Source organism: Rhipicephalus sanguineus, chromosome 10 (assembly GCF_013339695.2).
Source record: "Rhipicephalus sanguineus isolate Rsan-2018 chromosome 10, BIME_Rsan_1.4, whole genome shotgun sequence".
Taxonomy (NCBI): domain Eukaryota; kingdom Metazoa; phylum Arthropoda; class Arachnida; order Ixodida; family Ixodidae; genus Rhipicephalus; species Rhipicephalus sanguineus.
In genome coordinates this window covers 66,425,207-66,441,224 of record NC_051185.1, presented here as the reverse complement: position 1 = coordinate 66,441,224, position 16,018 = coordinate 66,425,207, and the positions used below count along the sequence as shown (strand labels likewise).

General features: G+C 51.8%; 1 protein-coding gene across 11 annotated transcripts in view; it reads left to right on the top strand.

Moving 5' to 3' along the window:
* Nucleotides 1–16,018, top strand: part of LOC119372049 (trithorax group protein osa) — a 303,909-nt gene that overhangs the window by 249,147 nt on the left and 38,744 nt on the right. For 10 of the 11 annotated variants that reach the window (XM_049419721.1, XM_049419723.1, XM_049419728.1 and 7 more), the window contains exons 8-13: nt 6,620–7,130; nt 9,089–9,275; nt 9,884–10,270; nt 12,540–12,752; nt 13,323–13,517; nt 15,622–15,844. In XM_049419721.1, coding sequence (XP_049275678.1) covers nt 6,620–7,130; nt 9,089–9,275; nt 9,884–10,270; nt 12,540–12,752; nt 13,323–13,517; nt 15,622–15,844 — 1,716 coding nt within the window. The remainder of the gene's footprint in view (nt 1–6,619; nt 7,131–9,088; nt 9,276–9,883; nt 10,271–12,539; nt 12,753–13,322; nt 13,518–15,621; nt 15,845–16,018) is intronic. The other variant, XM_049419720.1, reaches the window with a different exon arrangement.

Sequence of the window (16,018 nt, the reverse complement as noted above, 5' to 3'; positions counted from 1 at the left end):
CTACACTGTGGGAGTACTGCCAACAAAAGGTGAGTGATTTAGGGTACCATGTACCTTGCTAAGGGAGAGCTGAATGTACCTGTCGCTAAAAAATGATGTTTGACTATTCGATTGCCTGACATGTTTAGAAGGAAAAAAGGTAACGACGACGACGCAGACAACGACAGCGACGGCATTTCACAACTGCGCACGGTGGTTTATTCATGATACCTTGCACAACCCCGGCAATTGCGCGAGCATTGTCCAGTTGTTCCCTAAAGATTTGCTCGAGGTCACTGAGGTAATGCAACGCACGAACCACCGTGACATGTGCTTTGGCCCTACGCGCACGACCTGTAACGTAGTTCTTCTGTCCTCTTTGAGTAACGTGTATTAACTGAGAAAACAGCATCACCATATATGGCTATGACAATATGATCGGTTTTGGGTTCAATCAGGCTCACAATTTTAGCCGCGTTTACGTGAATAGACGGTTTCGTGATTGCGATAGTAGCAGCAAGCGTCCTACCGTAAGAAATTTCCGGTCACTTCATTTGTAATTCTCTGCTACCGAAGCGGAAACCGTGTTTTGTAGCGTTAGCTAAACTGGCCTAGCCGGAGCGGTTTCGCGTGCGCATACAAGAGCCGTGCTGCGCATGCGCGAGGAGCAGTGATGTCACACAGCTGGCGCACCGGAACGCTGGAACCTTCTAAAGCCTGTTTCACATGCGAGCGACCGAGCGGCGGGGCCCGCGGCGATCGAGCGGCAGCAGGACGCTCGGACGCGGCTTCGTTTCACATGCACCGCTTTTGCGCGGCGCGCGCCTCTGCGATGCGCAGTGATGGTTGTGGGAAGCGCCCGTTATCCGCGGGTTTCCTTTCTCCGGGCTCGCTTGCTTTGGTGCGCTTGGGTTGCAAGTTTCACCAGCCTTCTACTTCGGTGATCGATTTTCACGCGCCTAAACCTTGAATAATGAAAATGTGCAGTTTATTAGAGTGCAATTAAACAACTTCAGTAGTCACGTTTATTTCTGTTCCAGCTTTCTTTTTTTTACCACGCAAGTCATGTTGCACGCACATACACTTGGCCATGGAAAAGCAAAAGAAAGAATTTGTTTTTGGGGTTTTAAGCTTTCACAGGGCTTTCGGTGGCTTTTGGTCTCGAATGCCGCAAGGCGTTGGTGCGCCGTATGGGCCGGCAAGCGGATGCCAACGGCCCAGTCGACGACATTGTGGGTTTGTGAAGGAGCTCGTCTCTCTTTTTTTTTTTTTTTGCCTATGGGCATTCTGCAGTAAAGAGGCGGCGGCATTTGTCGTCTTCGGGGTACGTGACCACTAAAAAAAAAGGGAAAAGAAAACAGTAAACTGTTCGAACGTGCTGCACCAGAGTAGTAAAAAAAAAAACTGAAACGTCTACTGCGAACAAGTGCGGAGTGTCGTAGGGTCCCCCTGTCCGGACCTATGTTGGTGTCACGATTCGATAAAAATACAAAAGAACAAAATGACACGTGCAAACGATTTGTCTGCTTTGATGGAAGCGCAGTAAAGAACAACAAAAGGAAAAGAACGGCGTTTTCTACACTGCCAGCTCGTTGCAGCGAATGTCGTCTGCTAGGAAACCGAGTCGGAGCGAGTTCCTCCCGGCGCGCGCGGCTGCTCTCGTCTCCATCCCTACGGTCACGTGCTCCCCGCGTCACTGCTCCCCCATTGGTTGACCTTGGGCAGCCGCTCTGCCGCTCGCGAATTTTTCCAACTCTGGCGATCTCGATCGCGCGTCCACTGGTCGCTCTAAAAAACCTGTTTTTGGGCTTCCGCGACGGCAGCCGCTCCGCTCTTGGAGCAAAATCGCTGCATGTGAAACAGGCTTAACGCTATGAGCCCGTGGCTGCGGGCGGGCTGATCGCGTCCCTCTCCGGCGGGCAAGGTCTGCGACGTCACGGAGGGAGTGCGCAAGCCTTCTCTTGTCTAGGTGGTGTTGACCGGGCACGAGACGCTGCCATAGAGACGCTGCCGTCTCTATGGCCCCAACGCCGGCGCTGCGCCGGGCGTTGGGGTCATAGAGACGGCAGCGTGTTACTACACTGGCCACCGAGCCGTCTTTGTGGCAATAGAGAAATGGCGTTGAGCAAAAAATAAATATACATGCGTCCCATAATGCGTATCCCGTGTGCGTGTCACTGAAGCAGCAGTGAGCATGATAATCAAGCTAATCCTAGACAACCAGGAGAGCTAAGAATAATCAGCTGAACCTTAGGGCACACGCTACGTATATCCTGGCATAGCCGAGCTAAGCCACTACAATTTTTTTAAGTTGCCTCAGAGTAAGGAGATTCTCTTTTTACGTTTTCGGATAAAAGGAGGGCGCATAAAATTCAGGGGTATAATCTCTTATAATCTTGTGTATAGCTAAAGAATATTTATTAGAGATATTTGGCTAAACACACAGAGAAAAGCGTCTAAAGTCTGCGGGCTACTCGCCAAGGTTTTTCTTCCGCGCCGGGGAACGCTACGCGCGTCCGCCGGTCGCGCTGACGCCCATGCGCTCGGGCAGTTTTTCGGTTCTTTGTGCTGAAAATCTTTCTTCGGACCCATATCAGGGGGGCGAAGGTTCGTCGCAGCGCCCCTCTACCCTACTAAGTCAATGTATGGGGCAGATTTTGAGCCCCCCCCCCCCCTCTTAGGTGATTTGCGCCCCCCCCCCCTCCCGCCCCCTGTGCGCGCGCCTATGTTCGGACCCATTGTTTGAGGTGCACCGGATCCGTGAAAATCCAGGGAACCGGGAAAGTCGAGTTTCAGCGGTGAGTGGCTGTTTTTCGGTTTTCTGCGAGCTCAAAAATTCGAGGCACCGATGGCCGCGCCAGGCCGGACGCACCGCCGCATAGGCGGCTGCTGAGCCGCTGTCGCGTCTCAAGCGTCGGCACATGGACGCTCTTCAGGAAACGCCGAGGTCTCCTCGGGCGCAACCGCCGGTTCAAGCTGATGAAGAGTCGGGTACAGAAACCACTCAAATGGACGTTCAGGTCTTGTCACCCCAGGATTCATCCGGAGAAGTCGACAGTGTGGCTGTGGCGGAACGCCAGGACGGTCAAACATGGACGGAGGATGGCTGGTAGATGATTTTGCGACGCAGACAGAAGAAGAGCCAGACGAAAAAGCAGAAAAACGCGGCAGAAGCTGCGGATTGCAACACCTAGTCAAGCAGCCAACCAATATAGGGAAGTCAGGAGAAGCGTGGACGTCGTCCGAGAAGGCGCCGGCCGCTCCCGCCCCTGCCGTAGGACGATATAAAAATCGTCCTGGGACCGCACAAAGGCCTCGTTGTGAAAGACTTACTCGGCCGAAAAGCTGAAACTTCCTTACTAATTTCAGAAAAGATTCCGACGTAACTTCTCGGAGAGACGTAATATTTCAAGTAGGGACGATGAACTTTTAGTTATTCATGTGCGTAGTATTTACATTAGCGGCGAAGAAGTACTTTTGGTTACGAGGGGAAACCACCTAGCACGACACTCTTGCACAGATTAATGGCAGGCGCGCCACAGTCCTGGGGGCGGAGTTTGAATTCATTCTTAGGTTCCGTGTTTTCGGAGCGTGTTTTTCGGAGCTTATTTTTATTTTGGGGGGAAATGCGGCGTTTATCGTAATTTATTTTGCGTGTATTCCCAATTCTCCGAAATTCCGAGTTTAATTTTGCATTATTCTCAGTACTATCGAATGGATTAAACGATATCTGAACACGAGAACATCAGAACACACGAAGCGTATATTTTAATTGTCTGGAAGGTTTCAACGCGCAAACACATAAACACAGATGCACAAATACTTGAATAGAAAGCAACTTTTGTGCATTTTACAACCTTCAAGCTTGTTGTAATAGACGCCAGTATACTTTACGTGGTTGCTATCACTGATGGATGCGCACCCCTTTCGAATGATTATTCTCAGCTTTGAAAATGCCCTTTCAACGCTTGCGTTAGAAACAGGGAGCGCCAGAAGACTCAGCGTGCAGCAGTGGCCACTGGACAGTGTGGAGTGTCCAAAACGACAGGGGTTCAACGGTGTTACGATTTCATAGCTCTTAAGAGTTTTCAAAATTACTCATAACCTGGCTTCTGTCGTCAGTTTCGAGAAACACTAACCTAAAAATTGCCTTAAATGATTTCAAATTGTTCTGTCAAAGTAGCGAGCAGGACGCGAGTAGTCTAGTTTATTCGAGAGCTTATGCGAGCACCAGCGATAAAGCTGAAAGATTCCCTCTCTGATGTATAAAAGACGACGCCTTCTGCCGACGATCATATTACTGACGCCCGACGACCGTAATCGCCGCTATCTGTGCACAGCGTGCTTTGCTTGTACTTCGAGTTATTTAGTTTTCTGGGTACAAGTTAGCCCAATAACGAGTTTCGCCTCTACCATTTGACTGCCGCCTTCTACATCGTCGCTACCACGTGACAATATCAAGATATCGTCTCGCGCTACCGGGGACCCACATACGTTGATGTCTCTGGCTCCGTGCGCTACAAGCCCTTTGTTAAATGTGCGATGGGTGTGGTTTACGAGATCCTGTTGACTGAGGTAATATATCTGCCAAACCAGCCCATGTATAAATGACCACATGTTCTTTCGATAAAGAATGGAACAGCGTCATGTTGACCGTTAAAGTTTGAATTTATCAGATAAATCGGAATTGTCAAAAATTTTACCGGCGAATGTGTATCGGATTTTTTCGGATTTATCCGAGAGCATGGAGCCCTAGTTGTAACCGACTACAGACCAAGAGCATGTTCCACCGTGCCTCGATGCCAATGCGGCCTCCCGTTTTAAGGGTGGTGGCGTACATTGACGGCGCTGCCGCCATATTGTGTCCGATCGGTGGTCGCCGACACACGTGCGCCCGTTGTGCTGTCGGGTTGTGCGGTGTTGCCAGTTTAGCGCGTTCCTACGTGCTCCAATACAATATCGCGGCGCGGGTCCCCACCCTATACGAAGGAACGCTGGCATCGAGGCACCCTAAGCTGCTCACAAGAAAAGCGTCATTAGAAAGTAGTCGCGGACTTTAAGGGCCCTGGATGCATAGTGCGAGCACTGGTGGTCGCTAACAGTGTCTCATGTTGTCTAACGCTTGCGTAGTGCTGGTAAGTTCTGCCTAATAATGCATGTTAATACCGCGTAATAATGGCTAGGCGTTGAACAACGCTGGCTAGGAATTAGCTAGAGCCGGCTAGTGTTGCCGGTGCATGCCAGGAAGCGCTAATGCTTAGCACACGGGTGAATTCTTCTTAGGAAAATTCCTCTCATTTTAGAGCGCCCGCGCTCGTTCCTGCGTTGAGTGCTATTGGTTGAGTGTCGTCCCTTGGCCCTCGCCGTACACTAGCGAACGATCGCAGCGAAAGATTGCCCCGGCTCGCGCGCCTCGAGCCACGCGACGCTCTTCTTTTTCTTTTGCCGATTAGCGTGGAGGTATGAGCCAGTTTGACCTTCGACAAGTCAGGAGAAACCAGCAGTTCGCGCCGCCGAAACACAACCTCTCCGGTTGTTTCTGGACAAGGACAGACGCAAGTCGTGAAGGTCGGAGTACTCTGGAACCTTCGGCGTGTAGGAAGGGCCCTGCGGTTCGCGCCGGCGATACGGAAGCCCATCGCCGCCGCCGAAGAGCCAGAAGAGTTTGGCCAGTTCTTCCTCAACAATGAACGACGCAACCGGCGGATGCGTTTTGTATGCCGCAGCTATTAGGCGAGCTGCCCGAGCAGAGGCTCAGCGGCTCCGACGTCAGGATCCAGAAGTGCGCGCCGCCGAAGCACAAGCTAGGCGTCGTCGCCGAGAAGACCCGGATGTGCGCGCCGCCGAAGCGGAAGCTCATCGCCGCCGCCGCAGGGAGGATCCTGCCGTTCGCGCCGCCGAAAGGGAAGCTCATCGCCGCCGCCGACAGGACCCAAGAGTGCGTGCCGCGGAAGCTCAAGCTATGCGTCGTCGCAGACAAGACCCTGCTTTTCGCGCCGCCGAAAGGGAAGCTAAGCGCCGTCGCCGAGAAGATCCCGCCTTTCGCGCCGCCGAAGCCGAAGCCAGACGCAAAGCAAGGCTCGCAAAAAGGGAAGGTGCAGCAAAGGCGTTCCAGTGGAAGCTTAGACACAGTCCGTTTGGGAGTGTGTATTCAGTCGGTGATCGGTTCTTGTTGCACAATGACCCGAAACTGTCACCTGGTAGGTGCCACGAGACCCTCCAGCGGCAATTTCCCAACTCGGACCTGGGTCATTTCAGGCTGTTAGATGTGCATGTAATCTTTGCGGTGGGGGTAAACAGTAAACAGTTCTCTGTATAACGGTACGTACATACCTGTCTCTTTCAAGTTCATTTCTTTATTATATTGCCGCCTAAAAACGTGCGCACAGCTGCGCTCGCATTTGCCATTAGGAAGTATCGTAATTGTCGGTAATTTTTTTTACACTTGCGACTTTGCCCTTATTACGAGTATTATTTGCACGGGCTTGTGTGTGTGCTTGTGTGTTTCTCATCACAACTTTTTATATTTCTTAATTCTTTTTTGAACCACTTTCCCCAGCAGATATTCGTTATCCTTATCCACATTCCTCCTGGCTTTCCCCGACGTCTTCCTTAATTTCCTTCGCCTTTTTTTCCCCAGGTTCCAACGTCGCCTTCTCCTCCACGGTCTGCGCGGACGGAAGTGGCGCCAACGGCGGTGCAACAGCAGGCGGAAGCAGCAACGGAAACGGGAGCAGCGCCGTCGGTCCCTCGAGCAACGTCAGCAGCGCACAGGGGCAGCCACAGCCAGCAGCGGCGGCATCCGGCGGAGCCACAGCCGAAGACGAGGACGTCCGGCGCATCTTGGAGGCCGAGGCGGCGCTGCGCAGCCTGACGGGCGGGCTGCTGGCGCAGGCGGAGGACGAGTCCCCGTGCGGCGACGTGCAGCCCATGTTCGAGAACCTGTTCGACAAGAAGAGCGACAGCAAGGGATCGCCCAGCGACCAGCAGCACCGGGCCACCAGCGAGTCCGTGGCCAACTCGTGGAAGGACGTGGTCACCCTCAGCGCCTCGTCCTCGTCCAACGGTAGCGTGCCCGGGGGTTCGCCCATGCGATCGCCCCTGTCGCCGCCGGACTCGAGCCCCGACCAGCCGGCCGCATCAACGCCAAGGTACACGTCCTTCTTCGCCTGGAGACCTCGTCGACAGTGACGCGATGTGCCGCTGAGGTTTTGTCGTCATATATGCGCCCAACTTATGCGTCTAGCGGTTCAATATTTTGGATTTGTTAATTGGTGATTAACGAAGGACGATGTGATGGAAGGAAGGAATAGAGGAAAGACAGGAAGGTTAGCCAGTTCTTAGACCGGCTGACTACCCTACGCTGGGGAAAGGGGGGATGAAAGAGAATAGAAAAGAGGCGCTACAAGAAAATTAAAGAAAAACTAACAAAAAACAACACAAGGAAAATTATGGCACTATTTACAGCATGTCCCTAAGCCCGATTGTCCATAAAAAACGCAACAACGCTTTCAACGCCTTTTGTGCTGAGGATGGACTCGGCCAATGTCCCAGGACCCTTTCTTCCGACAAAGGGCGAGTACCAAGTCTGTCTAACGTATTGGAAAGTTTTTTTTCTGGGCCCACTGAAATGGGGACACTCACAGAAAAAATGGGCAATCGTTTTTTCGCGGCTGGAGTATCGCATCTAGGGTTGTTGGCCATTTCAATCCGAAAGGAGTAGCCATTCGTGAAGACCATGTCAAGCCACAGGTGGTGGTGGTTGTCCCGTACACTAGCAGGCAGCAGAACTAACTGCAGTTTGTCATCTCCCGCGTAACTAAGGCGCGAGGAATAAGCATAATTAAGCATACCTTTATGCAAATCAATATTTCTTAACAGACGGCGTGTCAGTAGATTAGCACATTATGTCTGAACCAACCGTCGAATTCGAAGACGAATTATAGGGTTAAATAATACATACCGTGATGTATTCATAAACATGAATATTCCGCTTCCTTGTCTTGTTGGTGCCGCATTACCACCGCCCGTTTCTGAACAGCTTTGCGTGAGCCAGCCTAAGCTATGGTACATCTTGTCCATTCGCTTTGGGGCTTAGCTATCAAATACAAGCCAACAAGGTTGCTAAAGTGGCCGCGGCAGAGACAAAACGCCAGCGGAATGCTAGACTTGTCTTCACATCTCGGCTTGTAAGATCTTGCAATACGAAATGTGCCGTGAGGGTTGTCTGCCTGTTAGTGCTAAGCTGTGCTTAATATCCTCATACAGCCGAGGTGAAGTTGAGAATTGTGCTTTCGCCCACCATCTTTAGAGGCATAAAGCCAACTTCTGTAGAGTGCCTCGGTCAGGTTGCAGAAGTTACCTAAGTGTGTTCGTCGCCTTTGGCTTCCCCGCAATCGCGGTCGGTATGAGAGGAAGCCTGCTTCGGGTAGCGAGCTCTGTCTCATTACGAACAGCACCGGTGCTGTCCTGCCTGTTGCCGCAACACGCCTGGTAACAAGAACAGTACCGATGTTTACGTATCTCCACAATCGCGGATATTAACATCCCAAGCACTTGTTCTCGTGGTACATGTTCCGTGCTATATTATAGTTGAGTCGTATCACCTTCCTTGCTTTATGTATAACGGAAATCTTCCACTCGTGCGTTTGTGACATCTATTTCGCTGAAACAGCACGTTACTAAACGATGGACAAGAAGAGGAGTGCACGGGACATTTACTCTGTATCACCTACCAAGTGTTAATGTCATGCATATATATTATAGGTGTTCTTCAAGTAAACTTCAGTTGCGAGTTCAGCGCAATGTCCTCTGCATTCCTCTTCTTGTCCCTCGTTTAGTAACGCTCTTCTTTTAACGAAATGAAGTTCATCCAACTCGCCCAGCTGACCATCTTGAGTCTCCGACTTCCATAACAACGATGTTACGGCACTCGGGCATACTTCTACAAGACTTCGATCTTTGTATTTTTATAACTAGCACCAACCTTTCTCCGGCCACAGAATTGCACCCATTTCGAACAAAATTGTTTCACTTGATGGGATGATGCGCGTACTAAACGAACCTCTGATTACGAAAGCACCACTGATCTCTGTGTGTTTTTGTGCAGGGTGGCGAGAGAACACGAAGAGTCCATGGACACGGAAATGAGCCGAGCCGACAGCAGCACCGGCGACGGCCTGACGCCGCCCAGTGCGTCATCGGGTCGCCACAGGGACGCTGCCAAGGATGCCGCCGACGAAGACAGCCACCACGCAGAGCGGGGCGCTAGGGTTCCCACACCCGAAGCCGGACAGGTACGTTACGCTCAAAGATAGACTTCAAAATCCGTCGCTCGAGCAGCAACTGCGCACTTTGATCATAAGGGCGCCGTCGCGAGAGCTGGGGCGCGCGCTATCTCGACAAACGTCAGTAGACGTCTCGTATAGACTATGCTACGGACGAGTTTCTGTGCCTCCATATTGGGCTGTTAACCTTACCGTTTTGTATGTTTGACAACTAAACGAACAGTGCTACGGTGAACGTATGCGCGTGAAACCGGTTGGGTTGGTGCATTCGACGTTTCCTGACCTTATCAATTCACGTCGCGATATACAAAAATAAGAAAACATTCGCTAAACAGCCCAAGGTGGCGGCGCCCTATGTCTTACGTAAAATCGTCCTCTCGCCCCTTACTTCGCTTTGAGATGGTAGGTAATCACGTGACGTTACAACGACGTCATGATTACGTCACAAATTTTGATGGACTGTGACGTCGTGATGACGTCATATGATGTCACCCCGTGATGATGATCTTTTTGCATCACTCGTGTTGACGCCGCTGACGCCGACGGCCACTTTTCGCGTTTGGTGGAACCCAGTCATTACAATCAGCTCTCCCGCTTTTCCCCTTGCCGCAAACCAGATGGCGTTCGCGTCGTCGACGACAGCGCCACCATCGCTGTCCTCCTCATCTTCGTCGTCTTCCTCTTCGTCGTCAACCCACTGTCCGGGCACGCCCGACGTGGCGAGTACCACGGCCACGGTCGGTTCGTCGCAGTCCTCCTGCTCGAGCCCCGCTGCGCCCGGGGCCTTCGGCGCCATGGCGCCGTCTTCATCCGTGGCAGCGCCCCCGTACGGCGGCGGCACTCCGGCGGCCGTCGTCAACAGGCCCGACGCGGCGCCCGCCGCGACGACGCTGTCGGCGCGGACTGGCAGCCGGCAGGGCGACGCGTACGACGTCGGCAGCCTGCTCAAGATCGAGGAGGAGTGTGCCTCCATACACTCCGTCGTCGATCAGCCACGGTTTAAGGTCAGCAGGCTGATGCCGCTTCCCCCTTGTTTTTAGAGGACCCCTCACTGGGACTGCGCGACACCGGCCGCGGTGGCTCAGCGACAAGGGCTTGCGCTGTTAAAGGGGCCATGACACCCAGTTTTAAATCGTAATCTCTGTTATATGGGTTCATCCTAGTGCATTTACAAACAAGCTGGCGAACCTTTAGTGCGTTTGGTCGGGCGCCTAATTTTTAATTGAATGTTTTTATAAACATGCGAGTGACCTAAGCGTCGGACAACACTGCCGCACTCGCGAGCCGTGACGTAACAAGCTGCTTGCTGTGCGAGCGTCTGTATTCCGGCGAACGATCTTGTTCCGTGCTCAGCTGCGCGTGCAGACGAGCTATTTCAGCTTTGTGCTGCTTGGCATTGAAAGGGAACGACTTGCAGCGACTGAACCTTTGATAGAAGCAGGGGCGTAGGCAGAAATTTTTTTTCGGGGGGGGGGGGGGGGTGCACCTCCTTGGTTTGAAGTGGGGTTGGCTACGCCACTGGATAGAAGATGACGGCTCCGCTACATTCAGAACATGAAGTCACACACGCCATTGCAAAATGGCGGTCGCCGGCGGTGGGCGGGGTTTATAGCCGGCAACTTCTACGGCCTAGTTGCACTGAAATATTCTTTTACAGTCCGTTTTTCACAATGTCCAATAGACTATATACATATATTTTTCACTGAATATCGCATATTCTTTGGTAAGCGTGTCATGATCCCTTTAAAGGAGTACTGACACGATTTTGAAGTGCAACAAAACGGACGTTTTTGGTTTCCTTGGCATGTAGTGTTAACGCACTCCCCACACCGCATCCGGGAAACACGTATAAATATTTAAGTTTGATATTTAAAGTTTTCATCTCCCAGCATCTGCAAGGCAGCTTCACCGCATGGAGAGCCCTATGACGTTTCAAGTCGGCTCACTTGGTTTGCGAAATCGGGGTCCTGCATGCAGCCTAAATCCCAGAAATCGCTGTCGGAGGCACTGGACGACAGTTCACTCATCATGAACCACGTTCGACTGACAGCAAAGGACAGCAGGTGCATATTTCGTGGGTTGCTGTCTGCCCGTGACGTCACGGGCCGACTTGACACGTTACTATGAAGCCGCCCTCTCGAAACCGAAACCGAAACTGCTGGTTGAAAGAAGCGGTATTAAAAATACATGCCATGCATCCCCAGGCATCAAGACACTCTTTTTAGGGTTATCGACACCCGTGCTTTCATTTAGAGCAACAATCCGAAAATTTTTAAAATTCATGTCAGTACTCCTTTAAGCGTGAGAGCACGGCTTCGATTCCCGACGGCGGCGGCCGGATTTTCATGGCGCAGAGTGCAAGAAACGCCCGTGGGCTCAGATTTAGGTAGAGCGTTGAAGAACGCCAGATGTTCACAAATGATCCAAGGCGAATATTCTTGTCTTAGTCGCCGCCACCTAGGCACAAGTGTTCACTGAGTTTAGCTTTTTCGTATGCAATAGCACGTCTCGGTGATGTGTGAATGAGCGGCGAACGGTGACCGATGGCGTTCTTGCCTACCGTGTTAACCCGCATATCACCACCTCTGGTTAACATTGCCTAGTGTGGGTCACTGTTGGCTATCCGCTGTTTGACAGCAACGTTGCCTTCAGTCAATCTCATTCGAACAAATCAGTTGTCTGCCAATTTTATGAGCAGTTGCAATACTTCAGATGCGTGTCGTATTTAAGCATGTATCGTCCAGTTCTTGCCGAGTATGAGAGTGGGAAATGAGGGGCACTTTGAATAAGTACCGCATAATCGAAAATTGTGCGTGTCGTTGTCGGAGTTTATGTCCGAGTCCATATGCCGGTTCAATAGAGAGTTTTGGTGCCGGGGACCCCAAGCGGCTTACGTACGCACGCTCTTGTGTTCCTTTGTACTCCCAGCGGCACCCAAGTAGAACACAAAGGAACTCAATGGCTTACGTACGAAAGCTGCTTTGGGGCCCTGGCACTAAATCTAATATGTCGGAGTCGATATGCTCCCTAGTATGCGTAGACAACAACCTGAATTAATTGGTCCTGCCTAGATTTTTCTGGCAGCTCAAATCGTAGACGTATTCATGTTTGGAAGTATCAAGGCGCCTATAACCTGACACAAAACGAATATGCAAAGCTTAGCTGGCAGAGGACATTAAAGAGTACGATAATGACGTACGCACAAGCGCGTGTCGTCGTATCAGCAATCGCAGCGTGCTGAACACGTCGCGTCTCGATTCTTGGTTGTCGCAGGTGGAGGAATCCAATCGCGACGACTGCTGCCACCGAGCGAGCAGCAATGGCGGCGGCGGCGTAGGAGGTGGCGCGGCGGGAGTCAGCGGCGCCGCTGGAGGGCATGCGTCGCGCAGTCCCCCTACCGGCGTCGTCGCACCCCGGGGACCTCCTCTGTCGTCGCCGGGACCTCCGCATATGTTTGGAGGCGGTGGCGGAATGCCGCACGTACAGGTACGCGCCGCCTACGATACGCTCTACCATCATCATCATTCTTAGCCTAACTTTTTTTTTTATTCTAGGCCTACTTTCGTGTGTCCGCGTCATGTTGACGGTGCACGAGATTAAGGGCAATGATGCTAAAACAGAAATGCTAGCCTGTGCTTAGACTTCGTTATCTGGACCGTCGATTACGCCACGCAACGTCAGATCGCTCATTACTGTACCTGCACATATGTTGCTATCGTTTGAAACCAGCCTTCCTCCGTGAGAACATGAATGAATGAATGAATGAATGTCTTATTTGTTCGAAATGTATAGACCTTTTCAACGGAGAGAAAGATCACCTCTTTTCTGGACGGGAGTACAAAAGCTGACGTCATAGCCTCGGTAGTGCGTTTTTCGGGGCGTCACGCATATTAACAACAGCCCAGAGAGGATTATGGAGGAGGCCGGCTCCCAGGGAGCCTTCGTTGTGCATCGATGTGCATCGATACAACTTAGCTTCCCATTCGATGCATATCTGTTCTGATCGAACAAACTTACTTTCAATACCGTTCACGCGTGACGCGTACTTGAACGCAGGTGAAGCAGGAGCCCAAGCTGGAGCCGATGCGCTACTCGGACTGCGCCCTGCAGCATCGCGAGTTCCCTCCTGCCCCACCAACGGCGGCGGGTGGGGCGTACGCGGGTCCCTTCGGCGCAGCCGCCATGGCTGAGGTGGCCCCGGAGCCGCCGCCGCCGGCCGCCAGATACGCCATCCTCGAGACTAAGCTCAAGGTGATTAATAATTATACAGGCTGTGTGCCAGTTCCGGACAGCATCGTATACAGCCTACGCTGACAGCTTAGAAGAGTGCGTCGCACCTCAGTACTCCGACTAATGGAACGCGTCCGGATGATGTCTGTGCGACATGGCGCCGCATCGCGTCGACAAGAGAAAGCTAAGAAAAACAAACATAATTGTTGTTATTGCGATAGCAATTATATGGACAGTCTCGGCTGGATTTTGCCGTCGCCGTCGCCGCCGTCATGCACCGTATATGTATAAGTATGTATATATATATATATAAAAGCCCCAAAGAAAAATAATTCAGAAAAATGCTTCCGAAGTGGGGAATCGAACCAGGGACCTCTCCCTCCGCAGCGAGTGGCGCTAGCCACTACGCCACGAAACGCAGATCCTCCACGTAGCTAACGGCGAGCGTTATATACACATCCTTTACCGCTGGACGGACTCAGAGACGGCTGTGCTTATAAGCGTTTCTTCATTACCAGCGAGATGGCGTTAGGAGCGTGACAGGCGCATTTAAAAGTCGTCAGCGAGCTCGCTCGCTTCTTCTTATACTTGCGCAGGGAGAACCTTGCTCTTCCGCTGTCTGCTCGCGCGGTTTTCTTGTGCTGAGGGGAAGAGGGATGTTTCACGCTTTCACCGTGATGTCCGCGCTCATGTTACGGAGCGTACGAAAGCCACTCGAGCTCAAGGGACGCCGCTAAACGAACAAACAGAAGATGAGCGCGAACTATCAAGTGTCACAGCTCGACACTTGAAGCACGCTAGTTTCCTTCGCTGCTTCGGCCGCCTTTGCAACAGGAGCGCTGTTCAAACTGAGAGTATCCATTGGCGAGCCTCACTTCATATAGCATTAGTTTCTTGCTATCGCATTCATTGCTTCGGCCTTGCGGCGAAACTGTGACTTTTTATTTACCTTCTTTCGTGTAAAAAATATATGGAAAACTGGACGTGGCTTACAGTAAGCGCTTATTTGTGGTTAGACGTCCATACCGATGAGATCCGAGCATTCCGCTGAGACGCCATCTTGTCTGGACAGCAAAGTAGCCTGCACGGTTCTCGTCTGCGGCGATGCTGTCTATTTTGCCGGCTACGCGAGAACTGGAATGGGAACTAAGATGACCGCTGTCCACTTGGCCGTCCAATCCATTTAGCAGTCTAGGGTGAGTACTGGAACACGCCGTTACAGTGACCACTGAGCATGCCCCTGACTGACAATGGGGAACGGGCGCAAAATGTCGTGGTTGCAGGATACCCCGTATATAGCAATCCGCCTTTCTCGCGGTGTCACGGCGCATGCGCTCTTCCCCTAGCGGAAAAGGCGCGAAACGTTTTGCTATAGTCTCCGCAACGCCTCTCGATCTCGGAGGCTTTACTTGTCCCGAATCACCACGCAAAACTTCGCCCCCCCCCCCCCGCTTTCGAAAACCTATCGAAACAGCAGAGGGCAGCACAGGAAAATGAAAAAAGGCTTATTTAGGGTATAGGCGGGTGTCAAAAGGAACACTGTGTGTGTCCGTGACGCGTTTCTGCGTCTTGCAATAAGAGGTTTCCGAAGCTTGACACTTATGACGTATTTCCGGCTTCCGCGCTATTGTTTTCGCCGCATTCAAGGAGAAGAACGATGGTTTATCGCAAGGGCGCGGGTTTGGGCATCACCTGTGCTTACGGCGCATGTAGCCTGCACTTCTTTTTTTCATTTCTTGCACTCGTAAATTTTCTGAATTAAGCATTAATAGCAGGTGCACAATACATGTGAAAACTCAATTTCTTTTCGTATCAACGTGGAGCACATCAGCCACCCAATTTGTTGAAGGATGAGTACACTAAAATTCAACGAAAACAATTTGAGCACGTCGTGGTTTTATAACGAGTCACTAGATGTCTCTATCAACGTTGCTATGGCCTTGTACGTCAACGCGCTTCAGTGTAACGTCAACTATATATTTTTTTTCATTCGGCACAGTGACCGTAATTCTCATTTTCAACATGCTATATCTGAAAAAAAAAACAAGACCCGAGCCGAATTCTTCACTACCTGCCCTACAACGAACACAGGTCTTCACGATAATTTGGCTTTCCCACGTTACAGCAGGAGTCGCTGAAGCCGCCCATGGCGGCCTACGGCGAGGACGGCGGAAGCGGAAGCGGAAGCGGCGGCCACCTGGTTCCACTTCCGGACGACGACCACCCGCTGGTGATCGACGAGAGCCGACTGCGGCTGGACGAGGAGGAAGAGGACGACGACGAGGACTCCAGCTCGCACGCCGCGCTCATGGACTCGCCGCAGAGGACGCCCGAAGGCACGCTCAAAGGTAACCACGTCGACGACGGCATTTTGCGTACGCAGTATGGACCCGCACTGCGCATGCGTACTCGTTTGTGAAAGTAAACACAGTGAGACTGTGACCGGAAAGTAGACCAACATTTACGGGGACGCTAGAACCCCCTAACAGGTGATCAGTAATACATACATACATACATACATA